The sequence below is a fragment of the Strix aluco genome, chromosome 5 (assembly GCF_031877795.1).
Source record: "Strix aluco isolate bStrAlu1 chromosome 5, bStrAlu1.hap1, whole genome shotgun sequence".
In the NCBI taxonomy this organism is placed as follows: Eukaryota; Metazoa; Chordata; class Aves; order Strigiformes; family Strigidae; genus Strix; species Strix aluco.
In genome coordinates this window covers 34,482,076-34,505,520 of record NC_133935.1, presented here as the reverse complement: position 1 = coordinate 34,505,520, position 23,445 = coordinate 34,482,076, and the positions used below count along the sequence as shown (strand labels likewise).

General features: G+C 47.5%; 1 protein-coding gene across 1 annotated transcript; it reads right to left on the bottom strand.

Annotated features, from left to right (window-relative positions):
- Positions 1 to 5,614: 5,614 nt before the first annotated feature.
- LOC141923776 (uncharacterized) lies at positions 5,615 to 13,558 on the bottom strand. The gene is made up of 4 exons (XM_074825408.1): positions 13,332 to 13,558; positions 8,640 to 8,775; positions 7,470 to 7,649; positions 5,615 to 7,140 (listed from the first exon to the last, which is right to left on the bottom strand). Exons 1-4 carry the CDS (start codon positions 13,510 to 13,512, stop codon positions 6,912 to 6,914), a joined length of 726 nt encoding a protein of 241 aa, XP_074681509.1. The 5' UTR covers positions 13,513 to 13,558; the 3' UTR covers positions 5,615 to 6,911.
- Between the last annotated feature and the right edge of the window lie 9,887 nt (positions 13,559 to 23,445).

Sequence of the window (23,445 nt, the reverse complement as noted above, 5' to 3'; positions counted from 1 at the left end):
TGTATTTATCTGTGTTAAGGAACTGCACGTACTGTTTCTGGACGGGCATCAGTGCTGCAGGTCACTTGTATGCCCTGGTTGCTTGGGAGAATGTGCACATCCTTTGTCAACACTCCCCTGCAAAGCAAACAATGTTTTTGTCACTCAGCCCCTGCACAATCCCCTGCTCTAACTGATGGTGGTGGAAGGAGAAGTAGGCTGGGAATGTCCTCTCCTGTGGCACTGTCTGCTGCTGGCACTGGGGATGCAACCCAGTGGGAACAGTCTGCTGGAGGTGCTGGTGAAGATGCAATGGGCTTTTTTTTTTTCCTCTCTCCTCCCCCAGTTGTTAGACACAAACATTTTTGCCCTTTAGCATTTCTCTTTCAGAAGGGTACCCTTCCTGACCCTGACAATAAGCAAGCTTCACAAAGCAGTTGTAACTGCTTCCTATGTACCACAGCAATTCCTGAAGCTATGGCCTTCTTCAGTTCTTGATTTGTCTTTGTCACAGTTTAGGATGTGCTGAGGTAGATCTGTGCCTGTAGTCTGCTACCACTAGAAAATAGGCTTTGGTGGTTCAGGAGAGCGCTTATTCCCTGCTGCCATACAACAGCTTGTGTGACTGGCCTACTGACAAACAGCCTTCAGCAAAAGGTTTGTAACTAGAATGATTTTTCTCTTTATGGTGCTGCTTCCCCCCGCAAGAAAGACTTCTTCGTGGGTAACATTGGTGTTATTAGCATTAGAATATATTTAGGTTGATGTGTGGGGGTGCTGCTTCTGCCTCTTTTAGCCTAGTTTTATCTACTGTCTGATGCTGATTCCTGCATTCCCTCCAGTTTTTCACTCTGTTCAACCGTGTGGAGCTCAGTTAGTTTCTCCTGAGGTTTTTGTTGTTGATGGACTCTTCCTGTGACAAGAAGTTCTGTACAGGAACCTTTATTGAAAGGAGACCATCCATGTTTCTGCTTGTCCGTGAGATCATCCCAGTGCATGGTCTGTTGTTGTTCTATATATTGTATGGATGCTTGCAACTCTTCCTTGCATTAAGCAAAGAGCAGTGCTTGACCAAAAGGCTGGTGACCCAGGACGAGCAACACATTTGGTAGATGGTGTCTGGTGGAAATGAAATTTGAGAAAGAGGATGGACCGGACTCCTCATCCAAAATGGATGTGAACGTGTGTTGAGGGAAAGAAGAGTTGTTAGCCATGAATGTGTTGGTAGTTGTACTGATTTTTCAAAGAATTCTCAATTCAAGCATAGTAATTTGGGACTCAGCAGTGCTGGACTGATACTAAGGGTTTCTGGCTGCTTGCTTTTTTTTCTTTTTAATAGCTAATAAGGGAACGATGTTTCTCTGAATTAAGCAAGGGAGTATAATGCCACCTTCTAGATAAGGTGAAGAGCCATTGCATAAATTCCTTTTCCTTCCTTTTATAAACTTCCATTCCTGTTTGCAAGTCAAGCGTAAGCAGGTATTTGCCCTTATAAATGCAGCATCTTGACAGGGCTGCTCTAACCATACTTAAAACACCATTGCCTGCTTTCATGACAGTTTTTTAATTACGAGATTGAGTTGCATTCTACTTCCTGAACTCCAAACTTTTGTTTTCCTTCCCCTCTATCATAGACTCTGTTGTCCAAAAGGTTTTTTTCTCCCTGAGATGCTCATTTAATCATAGGCATACAAAATGTTGGATTTTAGGGAAAATGCAGTGTTTGGTTGCTTTTGTGGGGGGTGGTTTGGTTTTGTTTGGGTTTTTTTAGTGTTGGTTTTGGTTTTTTTGGCTTTGTGTTTTTGTTCTGTTTTGCTTTGGGTTTTTTACAGTTCAGTAGAGCTGGCCATGCTGCTCTGGAGAGTTTTGGGTTGAACACCTTTTTTTCTTCTGGGGGGAGAAGGGGTCATGCACCAATTTCCTCCCTCACCCTTGCAAAGGAGCTTAGAAGAATACACTTGAAAAGACTGCAGAACAATTGCCTGGGTGCTTCTTGTTCATCCCTCTCCTTGGGGTACATGGAATTTGCCCTAAGTTGCAAAGGAGCTTAGGTTTGGTGTTGGTCTCCAGCATATGTAAATCCACTGTGTGGCAGGTGCTGTATTGTCTGGGACCAAATCCCTCTGGGGAAAGCTGTAGTGCTAGAATAAAACTTGATGCCCAGAACTGAGGTGTGTTAAGAAATGCTGAGCGGTGGCACAGAGCTTGAAGGGCCAGGGGACTGGAGTTGTCACCAGCCCTAGTCGAAGGGGGTTGTAGGTACTTGTAACTTCTTGAAGGGAATGAACTCTCCAGTCCAGCTGCCAGTGATGTGGATTTTAGCATACACAGAGCAAATAATGTGAAGTGTCATTTGACATGAATCCATACATTAAAAGTAGTTGTTGCTTTAAATATTCCAGCAGTGTGTGACTGTAAGGCTAGCTATAGAAGTGCTTTCCACTTCACTGGTTTATTATCATCTGTTCAAGCTGAATGTGGGTGTAGTAACTGTAAGAACTTGTGCTCCTTCCTCTTCACCCAGCGTATCTTTTTCCCTACTTTGGGACATTACACAGATGAGAAACAGCTCTCAGGTCCTCTTCTGTTTATGGCTGTGACTGTAAACAAAGCTCCTAAGAAGGAATAAAGTGAAGTATCATCATAGCTTTGGGTGACAGTGTAAGAAATGGTGTAGCTTCAATATGCTCTGATCTACATGTGAGAACACTGTATATGACCAAGATCTTCATCTTCCCTTCTTTATGGCGTTTGCCTTTGCCATAGGCTTACTGCTGTTACGTTTGTGGTGAAGTGAAGGCTCCTGAGATGAAAAGGACCAAATGAGGTTCTTGCCATACAGGGAGCTAGAGCAGCTTGTGGGGATGCAGGAGTCTGAACTGCTGCGTTGTGTAGAGGTTTGAGGTGAGTTGGGTGATCCTGGCAGCAACAGATTTGTTACTGGATTTGCTGATGAAAAGCACTGGTTTAGAGTGCTCTGATGCAGTGATAGTAGGTGTGGAAGTCATTTGAGTGGAGGTGGTGTCATTGTGGAGGAAAACAGTATAGAAAAGTCCTTGTTAATCTAAAGTAGTTGGGAAACTGATCTGCCTGACCTGTGGTGGTCACAAGGAGTCCATCTCCTGCAACACAGACAAGGTGGAATCTCAGTGGGATACTGTCATCACAGTTACTGTTGCTTTCTCCTGTGAAATCTTACTAGATTACTATTTCTTTAAGCCCAGCCCTCAGAATTACAAATTTGACAAATACCTCTCCATTTCAGAGATGCTTGAAGAAGAGGATGGGATTTGCTCAGCTGTCTCCTCATTTTACCAGCACAGCAACACTTAAAATGGTAGTCTGGAAAGCTTGTATTGGCAGAGGATGGTCATTCTTTTCAAAATCACAATTAATATCTTTTTGGAGTTTCATGGCTTTAGTATTTGAATGTTACAGGTCCCAGCATTAACTTTGCCCAGATCTTCAGAGAGGGGCTGAAACCTCTTCTGTCAGGGCCAACAGTCGTAGGAGGCTGGTACCCTGAGCTTCACTGAAGAGTAAAGTTGTGACCAAAACTTGTTTAGCTCTTTCTAGATAAGCCCGCAGGCTGAAGTTTCCAGTATGGTGTCTGAAACTTAAAAACCTGTTGTAAAAAAAACTGAGGGTGCTTTCTCCCTTTGTCCAGACACTGAGCAGAAAGCAACTGCTTGTGAGGCTTGCCTGGGACAGAATCAGCAATGAGCTGGCCTTGCAGCTATCTCTGTCCCTCTTCTGATGGTTTCCTCCAGTTCCAGGGCCCACCTTTCTGTACACTATACATTGCATGTGTGTAATTAAAATAAAAAATAAATAGAAATGTGATAGATAATGTTTCACATAATTGGATATTGCATTTGATGTTGCATAAAACATTGCAACTAAACCTCTTGGAGCGTCAGCTTTCCTGTAAGGAGGCCAGGATCTTAGACAGCTGGAAACCCACTTCCCTAGCATGGAGAAAGGTGAAGTCTCTCTGCTGGTCTGCAGGGGGGGGAATAGTGGGGAGGGCAGCAACCTCATGTATTGCTCTGCTGAAGAAATGTTGGATAGATGGTGGCTCCAACAAACCACTGAGTAATGTGTCAATGTGTGGGATTATAGGCTTGTGAGGTTTGTTTCTTCCCATTTACAAACTACTTAAAGCTTCCGCGTAGTTACCTTCCTTCTCCTTCCTCTTTTGGCAAATAAATGCAAATGGTGCTTCTTGTTGCCTTACTGATGCTGCCTTCCTAGGGTGAAGCTGAGTGTGGCTCTTTACAGCTTTAACTGGTCTCTTTGCCAAGCTGGTCCAAGGTGAGAAGGAACTGAGGCAAAGCTAAGGGATTGGGAGGGAAACTTGTGGTAGAGTTGGGCTTCCTGCCCTTAACCCATCTTTCTTCTGTTGGTTTCAGTCCTCTGCAAGCTTGAAGAAGATCTGGCTGTGCTCCTCCAGGCTGGAGGAACTTAGGGCTAAGTCTGCCAAGGTTTTCGGATCAAATTTGTGTGGTGGAAAGCTTAACTTTGCACACAAGTCAGGAAAACGTTACCCCAAGGAAATTTTTCAATTTTGTCAAGTAAATTTTTTTAAATATCAATTGTATAAAATGCTTGTTTCAAGTTGACAGTTTCCTCTCTGTGAAAAACTGTCAGTTTTTTATTGAAAATTCTAACTTTTTGTTATGATGCTTCAAAATCAGCACTTTTCTGGACATGTTTGGCAAGAAGATTATATCTAAAATGTGTGTCATTTCAGTTTGCAGTGAAAGCAGGTGTCAATCTTTAACGTTATGTAGCAAAAAATCCCACTCTTGCTTTTAAAACCTAGCTCAGATCCAAGGAACAGCAAACTGTCTCACAAATGTATTTTTTTTTTTTTTAAATAAGAATATCCTTGGAAAGAGGGGAAGCTGTAGTGAGGCTTTATTTATTTCTTAAAACATGACAAGGGAGAGGAACAAAGAAGGAAACTGATAGGAAAAGCCTCATTCCCATCCTCTTCAGTTTCCCTTCTGTTTTTTTCCTGATTTCATTTCTTAGCAAGACAAATCCTTCTTACATGAACAAGAAATTGGGCAGGGCTGTCCCAGGGCAGATCGAGGTCTGAATTCCTGGCCATGAAGCCTATTTTGGTGAGACAGAAGGGACGCATAGTCCGTGGGTACGGTGTCACCGACTGTACTCATGAGAGCCCAAAACACCCATAGCATTGTATTTGAATTCATGGCTGGTGTGTGCATGCAGAGCACATTTTCCACAAGTAGTCTGGGCAATCTCATGAGCATCCAGGAGGGGACTGAAGAACAATTTACCTTGAAGTAAGATTATTCCCCTTCCCTGTGTTTAGACTTGTCTGGAAAAAGAGGGAGGAGAAAAAGGTAAGGTTAGGACCTGAGCTGAAGGGAAGCACAGAGCAGGTCCTGTTTTTCCTGTCCTTTCTACAGCTTCAGTTGTCTTAGGAGAATTAAAGATTTGTTCCTTCTCATGGTGCAGTTGCTGGTAAATGGTCACTGCAGGCATTGTCATCTTTTGCAAAGGATCTATAAAAGCTTTACCCCCTGCTCCCTCCCCCTTCAAACCCAGACAACCAACCAGACTTCCCATAGCTTGGTTATGTGAAAAGAAGACATAGAAGGTGGAATGGGAACAGATTAATTTTTTATTATTAGGAAAAACAGTGTCCCTATCCCTCTTTCCAGGGAGAAGCAGCAGTGGTTCCCAGATGTCTGATATTAGGTCTTGCCTCATCACAAAATGTGCTACCTTGCATCTTTCCTTGAAATGTGATGCAAATGTTGATAGAAATGAAGTCAGCTGACTAAAACTCCTAGACTTTGTAGCAGGATTGTTTGAATATCACAGTTTGCTTCCTCGAGCACTGGATGGCAGGTGATGCTGGGGGTGCTTGTTGTTATTCTCACCCCCATGCATGCAGCAGCTCTTGGGGCTGCCAGCACCTCTTCTTATGCTGTAATACCTCCTGAGAGAAAACAACTTTTCTGTGCACACACATACTCAACAAGCCCTGTGTGCCCAGGCTGTGTTGGGCAGTCTGTCCTGCAGTGCAAATAGATGCTGAGGTGTCCTGAAGCTGCTTGGCCAGGCTCTGCGTGTGTTGCCTGGAACATGCCCCTGTACTTTCACCCAGGAAATCCTGGACAGAAATAGGGGAGTCATTGCTTTCTGAATGCAAATGATGGCACTTAACCTAGCTCTTGGATGCTGCTGTAGGTCCTGATACTCCTGATGTGAATTTCTAATGTAGGAGAGAAGGGATGGAAAACCCCAAGTGTGTGCTGGATTTTTTTTTTTCAAATGTACTAGGTCCTTTGTGTTAAAGATAAATTCATGTTTTCCTCTTGACTGGCTGTCTTTGCACACTTGTCATTGCATCTTGCAAGTCTAAGATTGTCTGTAGAAATGGGAGGATATGGGGAGTTCTGAACAACCACAAAAAAACCCCTTTAAATCTCAGCCTACATTCAAGTGCAATGAATTGTAAATGCTTCCAATTATCTAATGACATAGATTCCTTTTTCCTGGTAACTGGCAGTCTTCACTTTCAGCCTTTAAAAGAGCCCTAAACAGAAAATCAGACTCTTGTGTTTAAAACCTGAAAGTCTGCACATGCTCAGCCTGTAGGTTAAGCTGGAGCTGCTCAGACTTGGCTTTATGCATCTCAGCAAAATGATCAATTAAGAAGCTTGTAACCCAGGAACTCTTGTTTGAAATGTGCACTTCTGGACATGGGGGGGAAATAAAAGGATTATATCAGAAAAGCCTTTCAACATGAAGTGTCAAATTTTCTCCATTTGAAAACCCAGGTGCAGTAATTGGCTCTTGTGAAATTCTTTCCTGAGTTCTGCAGAGCTTCAAGGAATTGATGGCGTTAAAAGAAAAAAGGAAAAAAAAAAGTTGAATGGCACTTTAAATTTTCAAACCGGCTTCCTGAACTTGTTGAAGAGCTTATGTTCCTCATAGAGGGGGAGCAGGTGGCTGGGGAGGTCGGCATGGCAGGGCATGGCAGGCAGCGGTATGTTGCGGGGTGTCTGGCTGGGCAGGGCGTTGATCGGTGGTGTGCTGGGTTGTAACACCAGCTGGGGCAAGACCTGTGCTTTAGGATAGCAGCTCTGCAGGGGCAGCTTTGGCAGGTTTTCGGGGCTCCTGGTAAAGGCAAGAGGGAGAAGGGGGGTAGTAAGATGGGGCTGCAGCACCAATGGGAGCCTGTAGCCCACCCAGGTGATGCTGAGGCAGGGCGAAGGGGAGCCCTGGTCCTCTGGCTCACCTCCCCCTTGGAAAAGAGCGGGTGCAAGGGTTTCATTGCTGTTAGGGGCTAGGTGGGGAGTGGGTGACAGGATGAAGCAGGGGATTGAATGCCCAAGCAGTGTGGGCTTTTATATCTGGCTGCTCCTGCCCCCAGGTGGTCTAGGAACAGCTCTTGCCCCTGCGTGAGGAGCTCTGGGGGTAGTGCCAGCACAGGGGCTGAGCGGTACCTTTGAAAAGCCAGGTTATTACAGCCTGCAAATGCCCCTGGGAACACGGAGCTGGAGAGGGCTGAGAGGTGGTAATCACGCCGGTGGTAGTGTTTCAGTCTCCCAAAAGCATTCCTCCCCATTTCAGGGGTGGAGGGGTCATGTTTCCATCCTCCTCTGACTTTCCTCCTATGCTGCTGCCTGCAAGGTAGAGAGAGGCGTGCCCATGAAGATGCTTTCTTTGCACTTTGTGGGCTGGCTGTTTTCATTTCCCACCCCTCCCACCCCCCCTGAGAAAGATTTGGTGGTTTTGAACCCCTTCTCCCACTCCCAGAGGAAAGCACCGAAGCTGTTTCAGCCCTGCAGAAAAGGGGTGCTGGCGAGGGACCAGCTAGCCCAGGGAAGAGTAGGCCAGTGGGGAGAAGTATGGGTGGTGCCTGCTGAGAGCCTGAGCTATTCTTTCTTGCAGGCTTTTTTACTCCCTGTCCTTGTGCACTTCTGATCATAAGGAATTGGGCTCTCGGTTAAAGCTGTGTCCCGAGGTAGGCTGCTGCACCGTCCCCGTTGCTGCGATCCCTTGTTCGGGATACCGCTGCTGGCAAAACCAAACAGGTCCTGCTGGACCATAAGCTGGGAAAACAGCGAAGTGCTGCTGCAGCGCTGCCCCTCTGCAAGTGTGGTCCAGCCCTGCTCCCCACCATGACTTCTCTCCCCATCCTTCCCAGCGGAGGATGCTCCTCCCTTCCCCCTCCCTGGGCTGTGCACACGCAGTTGCACTGAATTTATCCTCAGAAGAGGGGTATTCCTACCGGCCATCCTCCACGTGGTGCCTGTTCTTCGTCTATTATGGGAGTATTTTGTACATCACCAAGCTCACAGCTTTGCAGGGGCCGTGGGTTTCCTTGCAGGAGCCCCCTCTGCAATCCCCAGCAGCCTCCCCACGGCCGAGACCCCTTGCAAAGCCCGGTCTCCATCATCCTTCCCTTGGGAGCAGCGGTTTAGCTTTTTTTTATGCGCGATCGTGCCAAGCTCCAGGTGGTTTCTGATGCAGGAACGGGAGGGTCGCGCAAGGGGAGAGGTGGGTCGCAAGAGGCCGTGCCCCGAGTGGGTGTCTCGGCAGATGGCAGCAGCGACTCTCCTTCAGCTCCGGCTGCCCCCTCCAAACCCACCTCCCCCAGCCTCCACACTCACCCCTCGCGGCTCCTCCTCGTCCTGTCCCGCCAGCAGCAGACGGCGAAGGAGACGGAGAGCACCAGGATAACGGCTCCGCTGAGCAGCGAGGCGGCCACCGCAGCACGGGAGCCGCTGCCCGAGGGCTGCGGGGCGGCTGCGGGGCAGAGCGGGGAGGCGGTGAGCGGAGCCCGGCCGGGGCCGGGGCGGGGGGGGCTGGGGTGTGGGTGTGTGTGTGTGTGTGTGTGTGTGTGTGCTCCCCCGGCCCCGCTCCCCCGTGCGGGTGAGCTCAAGTTGTGCTTCAGGGCGTCTTTTTTCTTAATAACCATTTTAAAAAAAATGGTGACCGTGGGTGACGCCACACCGGCTTAATAAAGAAGGAAGCGAATGGAAGAAAAATCGTATTAAAAACGAATGTTTTCTTCAGATAATTAAAGTAAAATAATCACCTGGCACAGAAAGCATAACATGTTCGATGTGTCTTGCATAAAGCACAAAAGTAGCAGGAATTAAGCCCTGAATAAAACAAAAAAAATGGTGGTAACTTGTTTGGAATTTTTTTGGTTTTCGTGTTTGGTTTGTTTTGTTTTTACCTGGAACGTGTATTTTTACTTAACTGTTCGCTGGGGGTAAAAAAAAAAAAAATTAAAACGAGGGGGAAAAAAGTTAAAACGGGGGAAAAATAGTTTTAAAAGTTTAAAAGGTGGGGAAAAAAAGTTTAAAAAGAGAGTTAAAAGGGTGAAAAAATAAGTTTAATTAAGGAAGCATGAGTATTTGAAAGAAAAATGGACTTGTAAAATTTTTAAAAAGTAAATTAAAAATTAATTGGAAAGTTCAATGGATGTAATCATTGAATCACAGAATGTTTTGGGTTGGAAGGGACTTTTAAAGGTCATCTAGTCCAACCCCCCTCCTACGGGCAGAGACATCTTCAATGAGATCAGGTTGCTCAGAGCCCCGTCCAACCTGACCTTGAATGTTTCCAGGGATGGGGCATCTGCCACCTCTCTGGGCAACCTGTTCCAGCACTTCACTACCCTCATAAAAAATAGCAACTTCCTTCAGAATTTTCTTGGATGGGTGTACAGTCCATCTGAGTGTGTGATCCCTACCTGCTGTAAGACCAATGTCCAGAAATAGCAGATGAATTACATCCTGATCAAACCATAAAGGGAACCTAAATGATGTTTGCGTAAGTTGGGGAAGTGGCTCCCATCCCAAGGGCAAAATAATATGAAAGAACTTGCTAACGTCTGCAAAAATGGTATGTTGAGGTTTTCAAAGTAATAAAATACACAAATACAAAAACCCCCAATCTTATGGCACTTGCAAAATAACGAAACTAAGACTTCTGGAAGTACAGAGATTTGGGTTTTGTTTCAAAGAGAACAAGTGCATGGGGACTTTTTTTCTTAAAACTGTCTTAAACCCTTTTTATTTTGGAGAACCTAAGGTGTGATTTGAAGTTTGAAGGTTTTTGTTTTATTCACCCAAGTTGTTTCTTCAATTAAGCAGTGCACAAACTGCAGCCTCCATGTAGGGTTGAGAAGACAAGATTTGCTAATGAACTTTATGAATGTTTTACTACAGGAGTACCTGTAACCTATTGCAACAAAGTTCATTGCTTTTATTTTGCTGTGTTTACTTTTATGAAACAGAGACAGTGACTCTGTGTAACCAGGTTTTACAGCTCTGAACTGAGGTGAATTGCCTTATTTCTGGTTTTATTTTTAAAGGGAAAGATGCCTGGGGTGCTTCTGAGTTTAAGCACCTGCAGGGATATCCTATGGTTGAAGCACTTTGGTTTCTAATTTGACCTTCGTGAGATACTGCCTTTTTAAAATGGATTTGCTTATCTTGAGCAAGAGAAGAGGCAAAAGTGAATGTGGCAGACCTTTTCATTTCAAATTTTGTTTTCTAGCCAGCTACTGCACCACAGGTTTACCCATAAACTGTTTCTGAAAGGGCCTTGGATCTTTGGTTCTCAGTGTCTAGCATGAGCAATATATTTCACGCATAAGCTATACAGCATTTATAACTACTGTGGTTTTGCTTGCCACTGCAAAAATATGTAACTTTCTTGAGGGCAATTTTCCTGAAATTATTGTTATGTACGCACACAACGCACAGTGCATGAGAGAAAGCTTTTAAAGCAATAAACTTTGTTCCTTCGACATTAAGCCATTTGTTCTCGATGAGCTTGTACCACAAAAAACGTGAGGGCCATTTGCAACTGGCACGTGCTCTGCATGTGCTTTCATGAACAGCATGTGCTGGGTTATTACAAAGTTCAGCTTTCCTCTTGCTGAAAGCTTTTAGCTGTGCCCTGGAGTCCCTGTGCCCGGCACCCAGAGTTGAGCATCAGCCGGTACCAGGTTTTGACCCAACTTGATGACTTGTCAGTTACTGGGAGTGAGAGAAGGCCTGGTTGTCTGCTGAGCTGATGCCAGGTAAATTCACCCTTGGGCAACCCCCTGCCTTATGCAGCTCATGAAATGCTGCTGCAGGGACCCCGCTGAAGCATGACATTTTACCTGTGCTGACGTCCACTGACTGAGTCAAGCTGGACCTCCACTGTCCCCTTTTGGGGTGGCTGGGGCACCCTACCTCCTCCTCCTGCCCTCACCGGCTTGGCCAGAGTGAGGAAACTCCCATGCAAGGGTGGGTGGCTGTTCCTTCCATCCTGAGTTAGCACTCAGGTGGTGATCACCTACACCCCACTGAGACCCTGTAAGTGGGCACAGGGGCTGGGTCACATCAGGGGTCTCCTTACCCTGGCAGTGGGGTGGGGGGTGGCTCCAGGACAAAGCGGTCTTCCAGCAGAGGCAGGAGAGCTTCTCACTGCCCACCAGATGGGACCCCTCCTGGCACCAGTACACGAGGATAGAGCCCAGGAAGATGCCCGAGCCTCTGTCCACATAGTAGTATCCGTAGCACGGTGGGGGCAGAGCGGTACATGGTGCTGAGGGAGAAGGGGAGACATAAAGTGCAGCTGGTGACAAAGCCCCTGCTGGTGATGCTTTTGAAAAGGTTGCCTGGCCCGTGTCACTCCTGAGAGTGCTGCAAATCTCTGAATTTTTTTTGCGTAATCCTAAAGGAGAGATGTAGGGAAGTCTAGTGGCTTTATCTGGAAAAAAAGTCTTCTCATAACTCTGCAATGTGAGCAGCTACTGAACAGCAGAAGTGGGACTGGAAAGGTACAGGATGGGGACAGCATGCAGAGAGCAACCCTTAGGAGGGAAAGGAGAAGGAGGACAGGCATTTTTTAATACCCCAGTATTCCAGGAGAATATCGTTGGCTGGAACTCAAAGCAATAAAAATACTACCCTATGCTATAAAGAGATACTTTTTCCATCCCAGCCTTTTTTTTTTTTTTTTCTATTTTGTTACCCACAACTATTCTGAGCTACTCAGTTATCCTGCTTAGATCATCCTTTATGCTTTGCACCCTTTATATCTTTAGTGCTGTCCTTTTTCCAGCTTCCTAGTACCTGGTGAGAGCCAGGAGTGAGTCAGGCTCCAAAAGGGATGCTAGTCTGTGTGCTTGCAAAAAAACCCTGGGTAACACAAGGGCAAGAATATGTGGATGAGTAGATTCTTGTGTAACAGGTATCACAGGTACCGATATCCTGAATTAAAGGAAAATACTCTGATCAACTCTAGTTACGCCAAGCTTAAAACCTACAGGAAGAAGTGTGTTTTATCTAGCTTAGGGGGAACTTTTGAGGGAAATTCTGAGTGCAGCAGTAAAACTAATGCAAGAGAGAGGTTTGTTTTGCCTCTGCTTTTGCTGAGATGATGCAGGCTTCTCCTCCAGGGGGGCTGATATCAAACAAATCAGGTTAAGTAAGCCCAGACTTTCTCCAGGTCCAAGCACTATTGTTAACAGGTAGTGGAGATGTCTATATGAGTAAATTCAGCAGTGCCAGGGAGGCTGCCTGGATGCCTGGTCTGAATCTGTTGTATGGTTAAATTTTCCAGCACTGGCTAGCACCTTCCCCAACAATCCTTCACTGTGATTTGGAGATAAGGTGGTCCAGTGACTGTTCGCAACAGGCATTTTGGAAACAACATATAGTTCATAAAGGTTTGGGAAGGTAAAGGGTTCAATAGTATGACATGGGCTGCCCTGAGCCACTGCCTGCACACAGAAGTGGGCAGGCTGCCTGCACTGGGCGGGCAGTCAGCCCACGGCAGCCCTGAGCCATGTCCCACTTATTGGGGAACAGTGTGTGCTCTGCTCTAGGGAGTGGATTAAAAAAAAGTAATCACTCTCAGCAGTTGGAGATCATTTGAGCTTTTAAAAAATCTCCATCCTCATTTCTTCCCAAGGGTCCCAGCTCAGCCCCTGGGGACAGAGATGTGTTCAGTGCACCCGTCCCCTGGGCAGGGAGCTGGTCCATCATGATATGCATAGAGGTTAACATGGAGGATGACTTTACTCTCAGAGGAAGATAGTCAAGTGTTAAATTTTCTCCCTATGCCTAGCGACTTTGCCTTTGATATGACACATCTCTCCCACATCACAGAACCTGCTGTGGCTGAAAAGCCCCGCAGCCACGGCATGCCCTAGGCATGCCTCCGAACCTGCAAGGAGAAGCACCGTCAAGCCATCATCAACACGTCCCCATGCCCCTCACCCTGTGTGCCTGCACAGTGGGGCCCCAAGCAGCCCCACAGAGGGAGAGGCAGGTGATCGCTCGCTCAAGTACCTGAGATGTTGCTGTGCATGTAGGTCCCATTGGCAATGTCTCTGGCCAGCCCCTTTCTGATGTGTCCTGACCCAGGTGAGGCGGTCCCGGGCCCAGCAGCATCATCACTCCAGGCAAAGCTCAGGCAGCTCCAGGGCAGCAGGCAAAGGGCGATGCATTTCCCGAATCTTTGTCCCATCATGGTTTGGGGAAACACAGCATCGTTGGGTGCCTGGCCGTCCTGAGTGCCTGCTGTTTCCCTTTGCTTCTGAGCAGGAGTCAGCTGGGCTCTTAGGGCATTAAGCCTTGAGCAGCAAAGCTAGCAGCCGCTCTCCCCCCAGGGCTTGCCTCTCCTCCACATCGGCACAAACCCCACATCCTTGCTCCTAGCACTGCCAGCCCTGCTCTGGCCGCTTGGCTGAGCTGCTCTGAAGCCCTGCAGAGAGACCAGGCATGGGAAAGGGAGTGAGAAGCAGCAAGTGCTCGGGATCCATCTTTAACAGCTCCCTCCTACAAGGACTGGCTGTCACCATCTCTCTGGGTGCTGGAGCTGCACATTGGGCACCCTCCTCCTCATCCTGCTCTACCTGCCAAAATCCATGCTTGAGCTCACTGCTGAGACTCCTGAGCTGCAGACTCTCCTGTGCTTGTCTCTTCCCTCCCGTCAGACCCTAAGGCTGATTTTCTGTAAACAGCAGTGGAATGGGATATGAGCCATGGGAATCAAAAGGGTTTCATAGCAGCAACTTTGTCAGCTTTGCTGCTGCAGGAACTGCAGAGAAATCTGTTTTCCCTTTTCCTTGGGGTTCCCTCTGCGTGGCATCTCTCTGCCCGTCTGGCCCTGATGTTTTGTAGCTGGAGGGGCTGTAGTAGCAACTAGCTCTTGCCTCCTGGGATGTAGGTTGCTCTTACCTGCCCCTACCCACCTCATGCACCCAGGAAGAGACAAGGTGCCCCATGTTGCCTGAGCTCTTGAGACCAAGATGTTTTGGAGCAGGCAATGCCTCTGTGCCAGTGCACCAGCTGTGTGACCAGCAGAGCTTTGTGGTGGTTTTTGGAGTGTCCCCTCCTGTGGCTATCTTCTCCCCTCGCACCTCCTGAAGCTCTCCTCACCCTGCGGGTCTCCTTTGCCCCTCCTGTCCTGCATCCTTGCCTGTCCTGGGGCAACCTGGGACTTACTGCAGGAATAAGGGTTAAAACCCAGGCAGTTATTCATTAATAGCATTAGCACAAATACAGCAGCCTCAGAGGCTGGATGTGAGGACATTTGCAAGCGCTTACAGCTTGGCAGGGAGATGTTCTGGCTCTGTCAGTCGGTTTTTGTTCACCTCTCTTTTGTCTGTGGCCTGTAGCTGCAGCCAACATGCTTGGCTAAGCATGGCTGCCTGAGTGGGTCTCGGAGGCCAAAATGTTGCCCTGGATGTGTGGGCAGCTTCTGTTCGTAAAACCAAACAGGTGTCTTATGGTCTTAGTGTGATTTACTGCAGTGCATAAGGGGGAAATAAAAATGTTAGATGGAATGAAACCCCTGTCCCATCCCATCCCATCCCGGGGATGCCGTCAAGGGGGTCTGCAGCAAGGAGAGTTGCTGCGGGGCTGGGCAGTGGCTGTACCTTTCTTGAGGTCCCTCCCTGGCACTGGGACCACTTCTCACTCACACCCAGGGCGGCTCAGCAGTCCTCTGGCCCCTCCTTGCAGTTACAGAGAGGTTTCTTGTCACGTCTGTGGGCCTTTGGACCTGGGAATGCCTTAATCCTACTCTGTTTCTCTGTCTGTCCATCTCTCAGACACTCCTTTTTGGTTTTGGCTGTGCTGGTACCTCTCTGGGCTTCTCTCCAGGGGATTTACTTGCTTTCTCAGGAAATCCTGTTTCAGTCTCCCATGACTCATAATGGTCTTGCTCAGAAACTACTTTAATTTCTTCTCTTTCCTGGTTAATCCTTCTTAACAGGTAAGCTTTCCTTGGCTCCCCTTGGAGAACGGACTGAGGAGGAGGGGGGGGGGTCCTCCCCAGCTCATATTGCTGGTTTCTTGTTTTGTTGTTTGGTTTTTTTTTTTTTCCTTTCCCCTTCTGATTGCAGGGATTTTGTCATTTGTGCAATGAAGGTAAGCTTTGAAGCCGGGGCTGGGCTGTGTGAGAGTATAACACTGACAGCAGAGGAGCCAGCCTCAGGGCATGCCCTGGGTACAGAGTCATCTCCTGGCAGCTGGGAGCTGGGGTACCAGCAACCCCGTGGGCAAGGGGGATGCACCTGTCCAGTTGGATGGGACCAAACCTGAACTGGCCCTTCTGCTGAGCTGGAGCCCAGTGCCCATGTACCTTCTGCTGGGGCTTATGAGCTGGCCCCACCACTGCCAACGGCTGGAGGACAGTGAGAAGAGCCAAAGGAAGTGCCCTCTGTCCCCCTCCCCACTGCTGGATGTGTCCTGGTGCTAAATAGCTGGAGACCAAGCACGTGCCACAAGCGTGGCCTTCAGCACGGGGCTGGCAGTGGTAAGTCTTGTCACATGTGCCAGGGAATGAACGGGCTCAGCAAAACCCCAGGGACACAATAACCATGCTTGAGCTTGTGCTCAAAATGCTGAGTAGATGACATGGATTATTCCTTTGCTAATGCTCTTAAGAACTGTTCCTGGGGCCGAGAGAGATAAAGGGGCTTATTATTGCAAAATCAATATCCTGCTGGGATGGGATTTCAACATTGTTCCCTGCTCCCTGCTTTCCAGTGGAGGCTGTCTGAGCAGAGCTGGGAAGCTGGGCACTGGGCTGTGCATGCAGGGGGTGACCCTGGGCTCAGGGGAACCTGGTGCCCCGGCTCAGCGAGGCATCTTTCCTTGTGCGGAAGGCAAGAAGGAAGAGAGAGCTAGCAGGGAAGCTGGTGTGGCCAAGGGGCTGCAGCTCTCCTAGCTCCAGGGTCTTGACTGGGGGCTTCCACCTTCCTGGCAGATCATTTGTGGGTGATCTCCTTCAAGGGCTGCTCCTCCACCACAGCAGCCTGCAAGGCAAAGCTCAGCTGACAGATTTCAAAGCTGGCTCAAAGATCTCTCACGCCTGCACTCAGATCTCCCTGCTGGCTGATGGGGATCCACTTAGGGATAAAGCTTTGCTGAGCCACGGCGGCATTTCCCTCTACCTTCTCCTGTGCCCTTTTGAACCTTTTAAATACCCCCTCTGTAAAAGCGCCTCTCTCACCTGCTCCCACCTGCATGAGTGTCACCTTGCCCTGGATAATTTTCTACTCCAGCCCCTGCTCTACAGCTTCAAAGCTGGCACCTTGGCTCAGATCAGCTGCTGGGGCTCTTTTGTCCCACAGCTTCACCATCCCACGACCTCACCAGGCCAGGATGCCCCCAGCCCTGGGGATGGTGCGTGGCCACCCTCCACCTCATCCCATCCCTATGCCCTGCCTCCCCTCATGCTAGTGTCCCTGGCCAGAGAAAGCAGCATCCCCCTTCCTGTGGCACAGGCAGCCAAGCAGGGACATGTTGGCATCAACATGACACCATGAGACTTATGAAATTCCTCCTTTAATCTCCTGTAGGTGTTTTTTCCATCCTGTCATGGCCCACACCCTCATACCATTCTGCTGGTTTTGGCACAGCCCCTGTCAGCTCTGCCATTTGTTATTGTGCTGCTTTGACACCAAAAAGCATCAGCCCCAGAGAAGAACAAGCACTTTTCTTCCACCTTGTGATGTGAGGATGTCTGGAGGAGGGTCCCCAGAGAAGCACAGGTAGATGAACTGCAAGGGTAACCAGAAAAGGTCTACATGGTGCTCTGCCTTATGGTAACAATTGCAGTGCACCCCATGTTTTGGCCCACACAAGGGCTGGGCACGGTAGGCCGGAGCAGCCTTTCATGGAGAAGTGCTCATCCCCTGGGACTGACATGCTTCCCTGGCAGCAGTGGGATCCAGGACCTGTACCCAGGGCAGGGCTGTGGTGCAGCCGGATGAACAGTGACAGGAGGAAAGAAGAAGAGGGGACTGGGTGAGGGGACACTTGCTGGGAGAGCTGGGCAGCTGCAGAGGTCTTGCCAGAAAAGCGCCATGGAAACTTATGTGTTGCACCCAGCTGGGTGGGTGTTGCTGTTTGACTGCAGCCTGTGCAATTTCCCTGTGACACCTGCTTTTGCTTACATGGGGAACTGGCAGCAGGAATGTGGGTGTGTGCCTCAGTGCCTCAGTTGTCTTTGTATGTGAGGTCCTTTGGAGGAGAAAAGGCAACTAAGAGATGTGGGAGGGGGAGGGTGAAGCACACAGGTAATTGTCTGTTTTAGGACTCTCTACTCAATTTCTTGCTGTGCCATAGAGATCCTGGTGCAAAACCACAAAGCAATGATCCCTGACTATTCAAGGGAATTTATTTTGGTCGTATTATTCCCTTGTTGTGTTTTAACATTCTTGCAGGTAAACTTCTTTGTATATCCCCAGTACATTGCAGTGTGTTGCATTGATTGCACTTAAATGATGAGATCCAATTTTTCATGGGAAATAGTGTTTGTGCACTTTGGCAGGCCAAGACTAAAAGCACTGGGCTCACCCAGGTCCACTAGTGAGCAGTGCAGAACTTTTCTGCAGAAGCCAGATTTCCATTACTGAACACACAAGTATTAATTTCAAGTCAGTGACCATAGATGATCCTCTTTGCTTGCAGAAGGTTCTGCAGACAGGAGATAGAGGTATTCTGTGACTAAATTACTCATAACAAGTCACTTGCTTAGCTCTCTTGCTAGTCTGTCCTTCATGCAAACCAACCAGGGCTAGCTCTGTGGAAGAACAAACCATTCTCCAGAAAGATTATACCTTTTTTTTTTTTGGTGCAAGGTCTCCATGTTATGCCTCTTCTATACTGCACTGATTTTATTTCATAGCCCTGAGTTCCCTCTAAACCCACCTTTTCCCAGCTCCAGTAGCTGGGACTCAGTGCCACAGGTTTGTGAGAGCACTGTGGATGAACCTGCTCTTCCAGCAAGGGGCTTGGTGTGACTCACAGGGTCTGCACCTCCCTGGGTTATGCATGTACACATGGAGGGACTCCTTTCACTCAGCTTTAGACATCTTCATCTGTGCCAGTTATTCTTGGTTGTTTCATAGTTCAGGAAAGAATACGGACTTGCTTTATCAAGCCCATTTGGGACTCCTATTTTAAGATGCACTGGAAGTTTTAGAGATGCCCACTGAATGCAAAGGAAGCTCATCTATCAGTGCCTGTGTTGCAGGTGGGTAAAGTTGGTGCGAGGACTCTCAGCCACCAAACCTGCCTGGAGCCACTGGCAGTGGATCAGCACGTTCAGATTTGTCACTATCCAGATTTTTGGGGGATTGTATGTGGCAGGAACTTGCCACATCTATATCAAGCAGTAGGGCCTTGGAAGTTGCCATGCTGATGTCACCCCAACTGCAATTAGGTGAGGACACCTAAAGAGTTCAGGAAGCTCCTTGGTCATGGAGGCATAATCAGGGGCAGTTCAGGTTTGCATCTCAGAGTGACATTAATGAGTTGATCCATTATGAAACGTGCCCTGGGAAAGACTGAGTTTCAGGGAGGCACGTAGTGTAAGAGAGAAAATGACTCTGTCAGGAGAGTCAGGATACAGATGATCCAGGCTCTCCTTGTGGGTCCAGGAGTTTGGGGTCAAGCCTGAATACTTGAACTTGGTCTCCCATGTCCCCAAGCTTTTCTCTGATTAGTTGCTTTTAACAGTCAGTTGGCTGCTTCTGCCCCCTGAGACATAAACTGAGGCAGCCTTTGATGACATGAGCACCTGGCCAGGTAGCTTGACTGATAGCAGGAGATATGCCAGACACACAAGTCTAAAGGGAATCCCTATCATCATATTGTTTTTTGTTTTCTTTCCTAACACATCTTGGAATAACATGAACAGGTAGATACCAACCCATTTATTCCTAAAAGCCATTCATACAGCAATTAGGGTGTTGTCAATAATTGCACTTAATTGCACAGTAATTGACAACATGACCACTTAAGCATGCATCTTTGCTAATTGAATAAGTCCTTGCTCTGAAAAAACCTCACAATTCAGTAATTTCTTGCCAATCCTGTTCTATAGACACAAATATACACATGTACATATATGTATGATGCACACAGACATTTGCATGCACATAGAGACTTCCTACTTGCTTTGCTAATTTCCATAGGCAGGATGTTCCAGACTGGGACATTTCACATGGACTCCATAAATTTCTACTTTGACATGTACATTGTGCTATTTCGTAACCTTGTTCTAGATTCCAGATTACAGCATTAACCTTTTGTTGGCCAGAGGCTGGTACTGTTAAACTCTTAATTCCTAACAGGCCTACTCTGATGTCCAGGCTTTTGGCTACAAAGGACTTATTTCCTGTGTTTTTCATGAAAACCTACAATCTCTTGGTATTTTTAAAGTGGATTTTTTGCACTGCAGATTTTCTCAGAATGGAAAAATTGTTTTCTGCTTAGCTTTTTTGAGAAAAGGGATTGTTGTTGTTACTGGTGGGTTTTTTATTATTACTTATTTTTCTTCATCTCATCCTATTCACTTAATACTCTTTGCATGGGCAGTTTCACGTGCTAGTCTAGATGACACAGGCCTTGTTATGCACCTGTGCCTTTGAGTTGCTACACAATTTTATACCACCAAAGAGAAGAAGAAACCCTGGTTACTGAATGCCTAGCTGTCATAGTTTAGCCCCAGCCAGCAACTAAGCCCCACACAGCTGCTCGCTCACTCCCCCACAGTGGCATGAGGGAGAGAATCGGAAGGGTAAAAGTGACAAAACTTTAATAGAAGTAGTGAATGAATTCCTTATTTTGCTTTGCCATGCATGCAAGCAAAGCAAAATAAGGAATTCATTCACTACTTCCCATCAGCAGGTAGGTGCTCAACCATGTCCAGGAAAGCAGGGCTCCATCATGTCTAATGGTTACTTGGGAAGACAAATGCCACCACTCCAAACGTCCCCCCTTCCTTCTTCTTCCCCCATCTTTATATGCTGAGCATGATGTCATGTGGTATGGAATATCCCTTTGGTCAGTTGGGGTCACCTGTCCTGGCTATGTCCCTTCCCAACCTCTTGTGCCCCCTCAGCCTACTTGCTGGTGGGGCAGTATGAGGACCAGAAGAGGCCTTGACTCTGTGGAAGCACTGCTCAGCAGTAACTAAAACATCCCTGAATTATCAACACTGTTTTCAGTACAAATCCAAAACATAGCCCTATACTAGCTACTATGAAGAAAATTAACTCTACCCCAGCCAAAACCAGCACATTCTCCACCCCTTATTCCATACTATTTGTGTCATGCTCAAGTCCCATGCTATCCAATACATCCTTATTGAGCACCTCCCCCACTTCGCATCATTTGATAAAATACACTGATATCATTCCCTTAGTCTCTGGACCACCCCAGTGAAATGTCTGTAAATGTCCATAAATGTCCACAAAATGTCCACTGAGTTCATTTAGTCCATGACTTTAGGCTCCATCTGTTATGGTGGTCACTCAGAACAGGAGAGGTAGTGTGTTGCATGGAGTTATTGGGCACCAAAGCCAGCTCAGGTCAGGTCACTGCTGTACTTGCGCTGCTTCTTGTAAGGCTTGTCCTCCATTGGTTCAGGTGGTTCCTGCTATAGCAATACATATAACAGGCAAATCAAATCATGGGTTACAACAATTTAAAGGTATTTCCATGCCAATCTCCACTTCTGGTCCCTTTGGGCCAGGGTATAGGGTTTAACATTGCAATGTACTCCTCCCCTTGCCTCCGCTCTGGCTTGGATTTACCCACAGACTGCAGTCCCTGAGGGTTGTACCTGCTCCAAGTGGGGCCTCACCTATGAGCCACAGTCTGTTCAGGGGTACACCTGCTGTGCCATAGACTTATCCACAGCCACAGTCGCTTTGAGGTGCACCTGTTCCAGCATGGCCTCATCCATGGGTGACAGTGCCTTCAGAGATATAACTGCTCCAGCGTGGCCTTACCCACAGCCACAGTCCCTTCAGAAGTGAACCTGCTCCAACATGGCCTTACCCATGGCTGCAGTCCCTCCAGGGAACCTGCTCAGTCATGGGCTTATCCATGGCCACAGCCATGCTCCAGCATGACCTCACACACAGCCACTGATGCTTCGAGGTGTACCTGCTGCAGCATGGACTTATCCACAGCCACAGATGCTTTGAGGTGTACCTTCTCCAGTGTGGACTTACCCTTGGGCCACAATCCCTTCAGAGGTATACCTGCTGTGGCACAGACGTAACCACGGCCACAGATGCTTCGAGATGTATGTGCTCTGATGTGGACTCAGTCATGGCCACAGACGCTTTGGGGTGTCCTGCTCCCATGTGGGCTCATCCACAGGTCACAGTCCCTTCGACTCGAGTTCACACTGGAGTTCCAGCCTGTCCAGTGCAGGAGCACAGAAACAGCAGCGATGTCCTGGCCATCTGCCAGCCCAGGTGCATGGCCATTGATGTTATCAAAATGTTCCCAGGCACAGCAGAGTAATGATAAGCAGTACAGCAGTACAGCAAGCAGCGTAAGCAAAAAGCAGCCACTAACAAGCGCTAGACTCTAATACACAGTAAGGCAAGCAAGCCTTAAGGCAAGCACAGGAGCCTGCCAACTAATAGCTAAACAGTAATAACGGCTATAAATTCAATCTGGCACATTCAAATTAAACCTATCATTATCTCAAACCCTTTGTGCCCCACATTGCGTGCCGAAAAGGACTGTTGTGGTTTAACCCCAGCCGGCAACTAAGCTCCACACAGCTGCTCGCTCACTCTTCCACAGTGGCACGGGAGAGAGAATAGGAAGGGTAAAAGTGAGACTCATGGGTTGAGATAAAGACCGTGTCCCCACCCAAATTCTTCTGCACCCCCAGCCTATTTGCTGATGGGGTGGCATGAGGAACAAGAAAGGCCTTGACTCTCTGTAAGCACTGCTCAGCAATAACTAAAACATCCCCAAATTATCAACACTGTTTCCAGCACAAATACAAAACATAGCCTCATACTAGCTGCTATGAAGAATATTAACTCTACCCCAGCCAAAACCAGCACATTAGGTCTCATCTGAAAACAAGGTTATGGCAGGACTGAGGAGTCATTGAACACATGCTGGGCTGAAATTAGAGATGGACAATTTTTTTGATGGGAGGTCTCATAAAAGTCTGTTGGGAAGACTGAGTAGCCTCAGAGGAATATTGTGCCATGGCTTGACAAAAAAAATTCACAATGAGAGAGATTGTGAGGCACAGAGTAGCTGATTCATGCAGTGGAGTAGGGTTAATGAAGGATAAGGATATCAGAATGGACAGATTTAGATGGCTGCTTGGAGAACTGGACTGTATCAATCAAGAAATGCAAGCAGGAATGTACCTTCAAAAAAGGAATAGAAAAATCCAATTCTCCTTTTCTTAGAGCCTTGCAATGGTGCATCCTCACTGGTATTGTATCCTCTCTGGTATTGTTTAATGGACACTGCTGATATATACACTGAAACAGTAAATATGCCATGAACTGCAACCATACAATGTACTGGATAGCAAGAGATCAGTAAGTCTGTGTAACAGGGGTTTTGTGCTACTCCCTCTGTACTGGGAATTGGTAGAGTTGAGGGTGAAAGTATCCAGGGTAGTTTGATCAGGAAAAGAGTTCTTGTTTAGAGTTTGAAGAAAATAAGTGGCCTTGTGGCAAGATCAGTGGGGCTGGAAATGCACCCCCTGCAGTTAAAAATATGGAGAGATTCTTATATAATGGGACTTCAGAGAAGAGATCTGGTAAAGCCGTGAACATCTGATGATTTTGATGCCTTAAGATTTAGATGTCCAGCAGCTCATAGCTTCACTGATGGTGTTTAGGGTGAGGTTGTCCCATCCTGTAATGCAGTCCTTGTCTGAAGAGAAGGTCTTAGAATACCAAAGCTCTACATGAGAAATAGGGTAGGAGAAAGAGTTTATTTCAGTTATGTTGCTTCCTGTGTAGAAACCAGATGTTTCTAATGGGCGCTCACTGAGTGTAGGCGATAGCATGCCCCTTGCTCCAGGAGCTCTCTGCAGTTGGTCTGGGAAATTCACTGCCTCAGGAAACCATTAAATTAAATAGATACTTCATCTGAGGAGGGCTGGGTG

Excerpts from the sequence above, each read along its gene's own strand:
- LOC141923776 (XM_074825408.1), bottom strand. The coding sequence starts at position 13,512 with ATGATGGGACAAAGATTCGGGAAATGCATCGCCCTTTGCCTGCTGCCC. Across the intron at positions 7,650-8,639 it reads ACGAGGAGGAGCCGCGAGGG|GCAGCAGCATAGGAGGAAAG; the intron begins GTGAGTGTGGAG and ends TCTACCTTGCAG. Across the intron at positions 7,141-7,469 it reads AATAACCTGGCTTTTCAAAG|GAGCCCCGAAAACCTGCCAA; the intron begins GTACCGCTCAGC and ends TGCCTTTACCAG.